This window comes from Nyctereutes procyonoides, unplaced genomic scaffold, assembly GCF_905146905.1.
Source record: "Nyctereutes procyonoides isolate TBG_1078 unplaced genomic scaffold, NYPRO_anot_genome, whole genome shotgun sequence".
Taxonomy (NCBI): domain Eukaryota; kingdom Metazoa; phylum Chordata; class Mammalia; order Carnivora; family Canidae; genus Nyctereutes; species Nyctereutes procyonoides.
In genome coordinates, this window is record NW_026575052.1 from 42193154 (window position 1) to 42205273 (window position 12120).

A 12120-nucleotide genomic window follows, 5' to 3' on the forward strand; every position below is an offset into this window, starting at 1 on the left:
TCTAGTTAATTTATTCAATACCTATCTCAGTGGTTTTCAGACCTGTTTACCAGAATTTCCTGAACAGCCCTTTTAAACTGTGAAAGCTGAGCTTCTCTCCAGACCTACTGAGTCAGAAACACTGAATATAGGATCCAGGTATTTGTGGTTTTAAAAAAAAAAATTCCCCTGGACATTCTGGGATGGAGCCAGGGTTAAAACTTCTAGGGTTAAGTGTTCTAGAAATAACACTTGCTGTGTTACGCTTTAATCCTCATACTGAGCTATAATGTGAGCACTTTTACTACCCCCATTTTACAGATGAGAAGATGTAGGCACAGAGAGATTAAGGTACTTGCCTTCCGTCACAAAGCTGCTTAGCCGCAAGGCTGGGATGTGAACCCATGCAGTCTCGCTTCCTAACCACTACACTCAACCACTTCTCTCCCACAGTGTTGACTTCCGTCAACCAAGTGTGGGACCCAAGTGAGATAAAGAACTTGAATTTGAGAATCATTGATAGTTGCTTCACACTGATGAGTGTCATTTCATGCTTAGATATTTGTATGTTTTACAAAAAAAAAAATAAGCCAAGTTGTAAATGCTGTCTTCTAATATAAGCTATACATTTAAAAAGTGTGACACGTGTACTGAGTGGTGAAGCAATTCGAAAGCATCGTATACGTTTATGTGAAAGAATAAAGGATAAGTACTAGAGGACTTCAGTTCTTCAAGTGCATGCATAGGTACACAGATCTGGTGAATCAGATGAGCCTAAAGACACACTTTCTCCATTCCCTTTGTGCTTACCCCCACTCGAGGCACTGAGATGGAGAGGAGGTGGAAGGAGAAGAGATAGAGCAACCCTGACAAGTGACTTCTCATGGATCACACTGTCTTCTTTTCTATGACTCTTTCCCCTAGATAAACAGAAAGGGCCCATCTTCATTTGGAGGCCTTCAAGATACTATCTTTTTTTTTTTTTAAGATACTATCTTTCTAATGTTATTTTTTTCATACGGATTCTGTTCCTTTGAGCCTCTTCTCCTATTTTTCTTCACAGGCTTCTAACAGTCTTGGTGCAACAGTCAAACCTCAGCGAGATTAATCACCAGGACAATGAGGTGAGCCTGCCCTTTCAAGGAATGGTTGGCCATTGCACCTGTTAGGGTAGGAGGAAGGGCTTTTCTCAACCAGCGCTTCCTATCATAAAGGTTCAGAAAGGGATGGAGCACATTTTGGGGCTCCTATCCTGACAGGGGAGCTGTGTCTTTACTATTGACCCTCAGGCAGAAATTTATCCCCACCCTGGGTATGGGTAGCTTCAACTAGGGAATAATTTCTTGCATTAAGTACTTAAGTGTCTATCATACCACTGAAATTTTGTAATTTCCCTCTGGATATTGAGAAACAAATTATTGATCTTTCCTGTCTTCTTGAGTCCCAGAAACTTCAAGGGCAAGCTGTTAACTGCCACTGCTCTCCTTTTGAGGGAAAGATGATAGGTGATAATTCCAGGCTCCATGCTCCGGAGGCCACATTATTAACACCAGTGATCCCAATTGCTGTTTCTTCCATGCTGCAGAGACAACATAAGGCCTCCAAGAAGACAATACAGCACTCTCAAACAAAATTCCTGCAGGAGTGTTACCAGATACCAGGCAGAGCTGCCCCAGAGTAGCTTAGGATCTTATTCTAGCTACTTAACTCTTTTAAAAAGCAGGACTGATTTTCATTACCTAGCCTGTTTTCTTTAGCAAGCTTCTTTAAACTGATTTAAATACCTGGTTTTTTAGCTTTTTTTTTTTTTAAATATATAATTATGTGCTTGGTTTGGCTGCACTTTTCTAAGAATGTCTGGTCACTTTGACAAAGTGTGAGAGCATTGAAAATGCATATGCACCCAAATCCCAGATTACAGTGTTTTCAAGGAAGCCAGGTAGCCATAGACAACAGTGTGGGAGGAAGTCCCCTAACAAGGGCTGGGCCCCTTGTGTTTCTTGAGCTTTCTGGTTCCTCCCAGCTGGCTTGGCATTAATGACCACACTGAAAAAGCCCCTTCTTCACAACCTCAATCTGAGGTTGGACACCACCCTGACTCAGTGGTCACACGCTGCTTTCACTCTCCATGTCTTCAGGGGTTTAAAGCAAAGAGAGGAAAGAGAGAATTGCACTGTTTTAAACTTCTGCTTTAAAAATGAGAACCAGTGATGAGAGCGCACACTCTGACCACTCTGCCCATAGTGTGAAAAAAAGGAGCTTTAGTGGTGCAGTTTATGTCAACTGATCACAAACTCCTTAGAGTTTGGCAAAGTTGACAACTGCTTCATCCACCTCCAACTCCTACCCTCACCCAGAAAGGGCACAAATTTAGTCATTTATACCCGAAAGCTTGACTCCTCTTATAGACCTCTAACTCTGTTCAGCCTTCAGCTGAAAGAATATGCTCCACCAAAGTGATAGTTCCTTGTTCTTCCTCACCCTGGGAGGCCCCTGGCTGCTGGGGACAGTGAAAGTAGACCCAGATCTAACAGTGCTGATTGTTACACTTTTCAGATAATATGTACTAAATATTAGAAATCTCTCCAGTTCCTTCACATGCAAAGTAGCCTCTCAGAGGAGATTGTTCCCACTCTTACACCAGCGTTGTGGCCCAGTGACTTTTGTGTGCAGAGAGCAGGACCTCAAATAGGACACTTACATACAATGTTGCAGCTTCCTCTTGGGGACATGTCACAGCTCGTCTGAAACCCACCTAAGCCTACTGCTAATACTTGCCTGTGTTTTTAAAATACACACACACACACACACACACACACACACAACAATGATGTAGATATCATTGCTAGTATGAGTCAATCAGTATAAATGTATAGGGGCTAGAAGCCCTTTACCCCTGGGAAATAAGGATAATTCGGACATGGAAAGAACACAGCCAAGGCGTTTTTTTCATTCACCACCTTGGTAGATTTCCTGCCTATGACTTCTGAGTGTTCTGAGCAAGCGATGGCCTGCTCTCCCCCTTCCTCAATCACTTTGCCAATAAGCTCCAGGCACAATGCAGTTTCCATTATGTATGATGGAATAACAAAGTGTAGGCATAGGCACACACCCTGTGTCTGCTAAAAACAGGAAAGAGAAAAGATCAAAGGCAAAAGAAATGAGGGAAAGGTAAGTTAATGCTGCTAGTGAAGCATTAGGGTTTTCTAATACAAGAGGAAAGAGCAAGGCATACCTCTACATAGTCTGAATAAATTATATTCCCAGAATAACTGAAGGACTCCCAAGCTTATCACAATATTGATTAAAGATTAGAGGATCAATGAGTAGAAATCTAACTTTGTTAAGAGATAGGTTATATAATTGAAACTACAGAATAGAGAAAGAAGAAAGAAAGCCTGTCTCCTATAACTATTCAAGTAAAATAAAACATGATGTAGTACTTTGTATCAGGGAAGTGATTATCACTTTAGCACCTGTCCTGATCTGAGCTCAGGGACTTAAAACAATGTTTTTACATTATTAGTTTTTACTTGTATGAGTAATATGTGAACACATTTGCTTTTAAAAAATGTAAATATTACAAGTAATGATAGTAAGTCCTTAATTACTTCCACCCTCCCACCTTAGCCCCCAGCTAATTACTGATGCGTCTCCTTCCCAATGTCTTGTATATATTCACAGACACTGTGGACTGTACCGTAGAAGGTATCACGCTCCATATGTTGCTCTACAACTTTGTTTTTTCACCTAACAGTATGTCTTAGAGCTCTATTCATGTCGATACATATAGATTTGGCTTATTTCTTTTAATGGGTTCATGATGTTTCACACAATGGAAATACCTCCCTTTAGTTTGCTGTTCCCCTATGAATGTATATTTAGGTTGTTTCCAGTTTTTCATCATCACAAACACTCCTCTAAAGAGTGTTCTTACACAAGCCTCCTTGAGTATTTTATACAATCAGTTCTCTAGAAAACCAATGTTGGGCACCAGGGTGTACATTTTAATTTTTAATACACATGCCTGGTGCTTCTCTAAGATGGCTATATCAATTTATAGCTTCACCTGCAGTTGAATAGTGTGCTGGTCATGTTTTCTTGTTTTAATTTGCATTTCCCTGATAGCTAATGAGATTGAGCACCATTTCACAAGCATAATGGCCATTTTTATATCTTCCTTTTGTGACTTGCCTATATAGATCTTTTGTCCATTCATCTATGGGTTTACTTTGTCATTTTTGTATGGATTCATAGCTTATTTTCCATTCTGAACATTAATCCTTTGTCTGCTGTTGGGTTACAAATAGTTTCTCACAGTCCATTGCTCATTTTAGATCTGCTTGTGATGTCTTTTCTAGTACAGAAATTTTAAAATATGATATAATCAAAGTGATCATTCTTGTTCCTTACTGCTTTTGCCTTTGATGTCTTTTTAAAGAAGGCCCTCCCTAACCCCACAAGACATAACTACATTATGCTATGTTTTCTTTTAATTGTTCTGTTCTAACGATCTGTTTATTTTTCCTGTTTCATTGACTACAGAGCTTAATTGTAAAGTGACTTATTTACAAGCTATCCACACTACTGAGTTTAATACTGTGGGAAAGGCAAAATGGGTCAGATTGTCCTTTGTGCCTTTGTTCTTCCGGACCTCAGAGGAATCACTGACATAGAGAGAAGCAGTCTATTACAATTACAGGGAGTTAAGAAGTTGCTAAACTCCTAGAATCTAACCTCTCTTGCTGGCATTTTAGCTTTGACAGAAAGAGTGTCCCATCAAAAGGGGCTATAAACTAATGGCATCTGGGTTAGAACTTTGAACACATTTACCCAGAGAAGCACTGTTTTTTTTATTGTATTTAGGATATATTGTTGATCCTATATTGAATGCAAATTCTGATATAAGTAGATTTATGTGAGTGACCTGACAACTAAACTTTCATTATTACAGTACTGTGAGAAAATAAATCCAACTTGTGAAAACAGATATGAACCTTTGGATATAATTCTTAACACTAAATTCTCTTACAGCATCCCTAAGATAACCGTAAGTAAAGACGGTGCACTGTAAAGGCAAAATCAATAGAAACAGTGCCTGACTCTAGAAATCATTTTACCTTATAGTTAGCAAAAGGTAAAATTATGAAGTAAAAATTTTTTAATGCTCTAGAATTTTTATCCTAAAAATTAACACCTTAAAAAAATGGAGTAGAGTCACTGCTACTTAGGGAACCTTCACTTTCCCCTTTCCCTATGAATGTCTAGAGGCAGACCATATCTTTTTTATCTTTGGATCCCTATACTCTAGCTCAGTAACTTGCACATAGTAGAGGCCTCACTCCAAATATAGACTTGTGTATATGTGTATATATTATTGGCCCTTTCTCTTTGTTTTGTTGATCCAACTCAGTTACCCATTTTATTTATCAGACTTGGCTCTGCAGGTGACTTTTAATTATTGCCAAAATCTCTCAAAAAAAAAAGATTTTATATTATTTGGGATCTTCAAAAAATGTACTCTAGATTCTAGGCCAGGATCCCTCATTCATTTTTATGACATGGACACCTCTGATGTGCTGGTGAAGCCAATGGATCCCTCTGCAGAAAAATGTTTGAAACAAAATAAAATACGCAGGATTACAAAAGAAACCAGTATTTTGACAATTACCAAAATATTATAAAGATCAAGTTTGTAAAGGTAATATGCAAGCTTGCTTGCTAATGCATTAAATAAGATTTAGTGGTAGGACCAGTAACTAGTGACACATACAAACAATATTTTGAGGTATCTGCACTAATTAATGCAATACAAGAATATCTATGATTTATATCATTGGCAAAGTCACAGGTATTGTTAACAGTACTGTGTGTTGTTGCCTAAATTCATATTTAAAGAAGATGCTAAATTTCACTTTGATGTTAGTGACAGTAAAGATGTAATTTATTTCTCTGATCTAAGCTCACACAAAGCTTGTTTTCTGTCAGTGGCTAGAACCCCTGCTGTAGTGGTAATTCGAAAAAAGGATCTTCTTCCAAAACCTTTTCATCAACAAAAGAAATAATTATAGGTCTCCCAAGGTGATCTACTTGGAATGGGAAAATAGTCATTTTATTCATTAAAAAATATTTAAGTACCTACCTTGTCTCATATAGGCTGGATTCCTGCTCAAATAGTTCACAATTTAATGCAGAATGTAGACGTTCTGTTTAGTTGAAAAATAAATACAACTTAGGTCTGTATTCCAAAGGCTTTGTTTAGAAGTTTGTTCTTGTTAAAATTTGCTCTTCTACTTCCATGGCCTAAGTTAATCTATATTGCTTTTCTTGTGTTAGTATCTCATTTAAATTATAAAAATCTCCACCCTAAAGATTTTTGTTTTTGTTAGATACATTGTTTTTATCTTTATTACAGGAAGAGAGTGAGCATTTTTAAAGTATTTCATCATTAGTGGCCATTCTTACCATCCTAAAATCCAACATCTAATTATTTTTAGTCTTCAGTTATAATCTTTGGCTGTTACTATGTGCACAACTTGTCTGGATTGAAAAACTCTAAAATAAAGACAATGAAATAATTGGTTAATCTTTTTGATCTATGATTGTAAAATATTTCCAAAATAAAAATTAAAGAAAATAGCTTTCATTCCTGCACTTCTAACCATCTATTTTTAAAAAATCTTTTAAAGCACATCGTGTATTCCTATTTTTTGTCTAGAGGAGACAACTTTTGTGGAAGTAGTCATATGTGATTGGGAGATTAATAGTAGTATGTGAATTCTAAAATGTCAATGAGAGTCAAGCTGGACTTCTCTGAAATTATAAATCCTTTAGAAGATCAAGATTTTCTTGCTGACATCTCAGCACTTGCTATAATTTTATCCTCCAGGGCACCAAATTGAGGGATGCAGCAAGCACCTGGCCATATCACACATTTCTCTCTGCCTTTCAGCGTCTGCTGGAGCCAATCTAAAGTTCCCATTCTGAGCACTTAACCAGATTTCTGGTTCATAGAACACACAAGTTACAGTGGTTTGGCTGGGGTGGGGCGGGGAGTTCTGAGACATTGATGGGACTTGTATGCCCTTAAACAAAATTTCGGCGACACAGACTCAAGGCACAGAATTACTCATCTGAATAAGACCACTGTTTCCTAGGCACCCAACAGTTATGACATACACTTAGTCCCATCAGCAATCTTGAGATGGATTCTAAGCCAGCTAAAACTGAACATTTCCCTTCAAAACATTCTGGAGAGCTGTGGTCTTAACTGAATGTGGGTTACTTTTCAGTCTTGAACCAGTATTTTTTGTTTTCCAAAAAGGTGGAGTTCTGTCACCAGGGCCATCTGAGTGTTTGTTGCAACATGTCTGCAAATGACTCTTAGGGTTTCAGCCCCTCGATGCTTCAAAGGCCCAATTGAGTCCTAAATGAAATTTCAGGGAGTAAGCTGGTGGAAAAGATCTCCACAGTTTGGACACAGAGGGCTGCCCTGCATTGGACAGACTGTGGTAGTTTATACTCTCCATGAGTCCAGGGGAGCCCTGATAACCTGTAATTCACGAATTCTTCCTGTGAGTATTTCTTGAACACTTACTGTGCGCTCACTGCTGTGGACATACCACGTCAAATAAGTCACAGCGTCTACCATTAAGTGCATCACAGCTGAACACCTGCCACCACTCAGTGCAGATACCAGTCTCAGAGCCCGAAGTCAGCCCCTTAAATGGCCACTGGTCTTAACATAACACAACTAGGATGCCTTCTGGCTCCACAGAAGCTGGAGGAAAGAGAAGGAGACACTTGAAAAAAAAAGTCTACTTTCCTAAACAAAGTATGTTGTGCAATACCAGCGGCTGCACTGAAGCTGATTTTGAAAGTTTTGGTTTTCATATTACTAACCCTAAGGGGATTTATTTTTATTTCTCACTAGCCCAATTGAAAAAACAGCAACATTAAAGTTCCCTTGACTTGACTGATGGTTTGCAACCTGCTCTAGTGTAATATAAATAATGTGTGTGTGTGTTTATAATTATTATTTCAAGAAAGAATGAATGATTCAAGTCTTGATTTAGGAACACATGATCACCCAAATTCTAGGGTGCGGGGTGGGAGGAAATATATAGTTCAATGCCTTACAAAAATAAATACTTGCCAGCTGTGTTTTTAGTGAAAGCCTAGAGGCAATGCCAAATAAAACAAATAATAATATAAGATGGCAACCCTTATACTGATAAAAACTACCATTCCATGAGAGTTAGAGGACCTGAATCTAGTTAAAATCACAAAGAATTCTCCAGCATTTTAGCTCATTTCCAAAATGAAAGCCTACCAGCATGATGTCTGGGAAGAATGTTATTCTCCAGTGCTGGAGAGACCTGGACTTGAATCTCAACTATGGCATGTATCCTTGGCCTTAGGCAAATTACTTAACCTGTGTTTCAGTTTCCCTATCTGTATGGGCCTAAAAATGCCTGCCACTTAGGATTGTGTAAGTATATAAATATTCAATGAGATGATATATATGTATATAAATTTATTGACAGGAAGTAGGTATACAAAAAATAATAGTGCTCCTCCCCCACCCCACCACTTCACCAAAGCATACAGAAGTTGTATTTGGCAGGGGGTGGGGTTGTTTTAAGGAAATAGCTCTTGAAGCTTAGTGGTTGTGTTTAGGAGATAAGGATTAGCAGTGCATAATCATAATTTAATTCATAAACATATTTTCACACTGAGTTCTCATATCAGTAAATCATACCTAGGCATATAGTATTGCCATATACCTATTTGGAGAACTCATCAAAATTTCTTTCAGGTTTCAGTTGAAGAGTTGCTAGCAATGACCATATCTAACAAATTGATTTTCTATAAAGGAGAAGTCATGTTTTGCCTTTTTTTAAATTTATGTGGTTTTTAAAAAAGTGAAGCTAGATTTTACAAAAGCAAAAAGTTCAATCAAGGATAGTTAAGAAGTTATTCATTTTTAGTAACTACTTACTTAGCACCTATAGTGTTCCTGGCACTGTTCTAAGCTCCACGGCTTCAGACAGCAAACAAGAACCTACTTTCATGAAGTTTACACGGCGGTGACTTCAGATTTTCTTTGATGTCTTTAACCCTGGATACTGGTAGCACTTCATGATGAAGCCAGTGAGTCTGAAGCAAATGGGACTCAGCACTGGGAAGGGGAAATCTATACATAATTAAAAGAATCTGATTCCCTTGAGTCCAGATTTCTAGTTCCAATGGGCCAAATTTGTAATGAAGAGGACTTATTGAAATACATTGAGTTATTCTGAATCCCCAGTAAATATTCAGCTGTCAGAATAAGATGTTGTATCAGCATTATTTTCCATATAGAACCAAGTTCTTAAAATATCCCCAAGAGTATATCTCACTTATATGACACTTCCAACTTGAAAGCAGACCATAATATAATGATTTAGAATTTTCGAACTAGTCAAAGGAATTAACATTCTAATCCCAGTGCCTCATAAACCTCAAACCCTAGATTCAGTTCTGTGCTCACTCACAGACTTGGGAGTTTCTCTAGAGCTCAGCTTCCTCTTCTATAAAAAGAAGGACAGCAGCACCTGTCAGAATTGGCCAACTGTTATAGCAATCAATTCAAAATCTCAGTGGCCTGACACAGTAAAAGCTTATATCTTGCTAGAGTCATAATCCAATACTGGTTGATGGAGTAGCCTTATCTTGATCAGTCAGAGTCCCAGGCTTCATAATTACATGGTTCCAGCATCTTCTTCAGTCTTGTTCTCTGCTTTCATTTGTTGGATGAGGAAAAGAGAGAAGGTGTGAAAGACCATGTGGGTTTTGTTTTCTAGGCAGGCCTGCAAGGGGCTTCCACCCCTCATGTCTACAATGTGGTCAGTCTTCTGACCACATCTCTCTGCTGGGAGGCTAGGAAATGTACCCTGTATGCCCTAGAGGAAGAGGAAATAGAGTTTGGTGAACTCATAGTGGACTTCAACACAGTACCTTGTTCAGAAGACTGGAGGATTCCGTCAAATAATCTACATAACAACTCATAACTCAACTCATTGGATTGATCAATATTAGACTCTTACCTTTATGTTATCTGCAGAGAGGACTATGAAAACAACTTTAAAGCTGCCCATACTCTTTACCCCCTTTACCCAACATCTTAATCTAGAGTCATTTTAGAGATATTTTGTGTAATTGAGAGGTGTGAGCAAGGAGAAGAGGCCACCTTTTCATAGTACACTCCCAAATAATACTGGGTCTTCGTGGTTACTGTTTCCCAGCATAAGCTCATTTTATTATTGAATGATGCCTAAAGCTGTGGCCGCTTGAATGAGTCCTTCTGGTGAAACCCAACTTCTTTCAGAGCTTAAGGTCACACACTTTAGATCATGTCAACATCTACTTAAAACCCTTCACTCTCTTTCCATTGACTTTAGAATAAAATCTAAATGCTTTATTCAGAGTTTGTATCCCTCCATCCCACATTCTCAGGATCGGCCCTGCTTTCCTCTCCAGACTCATCTCACATGGCACTCTCTCCCTCTGCATTCATTCTTTCTTTCAACAGCTATTTATCTAGTCTCTGTTGTAGTCGCTGGGGACACTGGGGACCCTCGTGGTGGGATATGGCAGCTTAGCGTGACCCCAGTCACAAGTGGTTGCCTCTGTGGCTTGGCACTTGCTGCCCTGTTCCCCCAGCCGGCTCAGTGAGGCCCATGTAGAACAGTGATTAAACCCACAATTTCTCTTTCACAGCACCCTGAATGCATTCTTTATAGCATCGCACAATCTGGAAAATCCTTTTGCTCATTTGCATTTGTTATCTGTCTTCCTCTACCACACTGCAGTTCTCATGAGGGCAAGGATCTTGTTTATCTAATTCTCTACAGTATTCTCCATACCTATTTTCCTGGCACAAAGCAGAACCTCAATGGATGTCTGTTATTTGAATGGCTTAAGGAATAAATGAACTGACAGGCAGTGACCAACGTATCTGGTGATGACCCTCGGGTCTGGGGGAGAATGAGCTCCATTTTCCTTCCTGATAGCCTGTGTTCACCTCTTCCCTTTCCTACTGGTTTTGTAGGGAATGACACCACTCCACTGGGCAGCGTTCCACAACCGGCCTCAACACACTCAAATGCTGCTGAAGAAGGGAGCAGACCCCACCCTTGTGGATAAAGACTTTAAAACAGCTCTCCACTGGGCAGTCCAGGTGAGAAATTGGTCAGTAAACTTGTCTCAAGTGTAGATGGCATAAAGCAATGTTACAAGTTCTCTGAGTGTATCAGACCTGAAAGATGGAATTATCAAAGGTGTAGCCACTTGCACTGGTATGGAGATACTATGTGTGCTAGAGCAAATAAGATTCACACTGCCCTCCTCTGGTCCCTTCACATCCAAAGGGCAACAGCAAATCTGTCACTTTGGAGGTTTTGGGTACATCAGTTGTGGAGAAGGAAACCCTGCCAAGATACAGAGGGGGAAGAGAGCCTGCTTTGGCTGTCATACACGCATGCACACGTGCATGCACCCGGGAGCGCGCACACACACATAACACTTCTCTCGATTGCTCTCTTTCTTTCTCTGTCCCCATGCTTGCCAAGTAGCTCATGGTGCACCAGGATAAACCTTCAAAGTTTTACTATGAAAATCCCTTTAAAGTCTTTGGACCATACTTCTCTTCTTCCAAATCCTGCAAAACAGAGTTCTTCTGGGTAACCATGAGTTCTGTGCTGAACACTGAAAATCATGCCTCATAGCACTATCCCATGATCACAGACGGGAGTCTCTGTCTGTATACATGACCAAAGAAGTCAGAATAGGCCCAAGAAATCTCTAGCCCCAAGAGAAGGAAAGTGAGAACAAGGTGAAAGAATGCCCATAGCTAACGTCGATTGACAGGCTTTCTATTTTCGGGAGGAATGATTAATTAAGAGTCATCTACTACATCCTTCAGAGGAGAGTGCTACTATGCATCAAGCTTGCTAGCCCATTCTGTCTTTTGAGAGCCAAGCACAGTCACCTCCACTGTTGATCTTTATCACCCCAATAAAGGCATCCTTGCTGAACTGCTGCCAGGATCCTTGTAAGAGGTTCCTGCCTGCCCTGCTGGCGGTTTCACCCACTTGTTTC

At 39.4% G+C, this 12120-nt stretch overlaps 1 protein-coding gene across 1 annotated transcript in view; it reads left to right on the top strand.

The window, feature by feature from the left end:
* Positions 1-12120, top strand: part of ANKRD55 (ankyrin repeat domain 55) — a 409242-nt gene that overhangs the window by 368885 nt on the left and 28237 nt on the right. Inside the window, exons 16-17 of the mRNA XM_055332857.1 lie at positions 1043-1103; positions 11072-11200. Coding sequence (XP_055188832.1) covers positions 1043-1103; positions 11072-11200 — 190 coding nt within the window. The remainder of the gene's footprint in view (positions 1-1042; positions 1104-11071; positions 11201-12120) is intronic.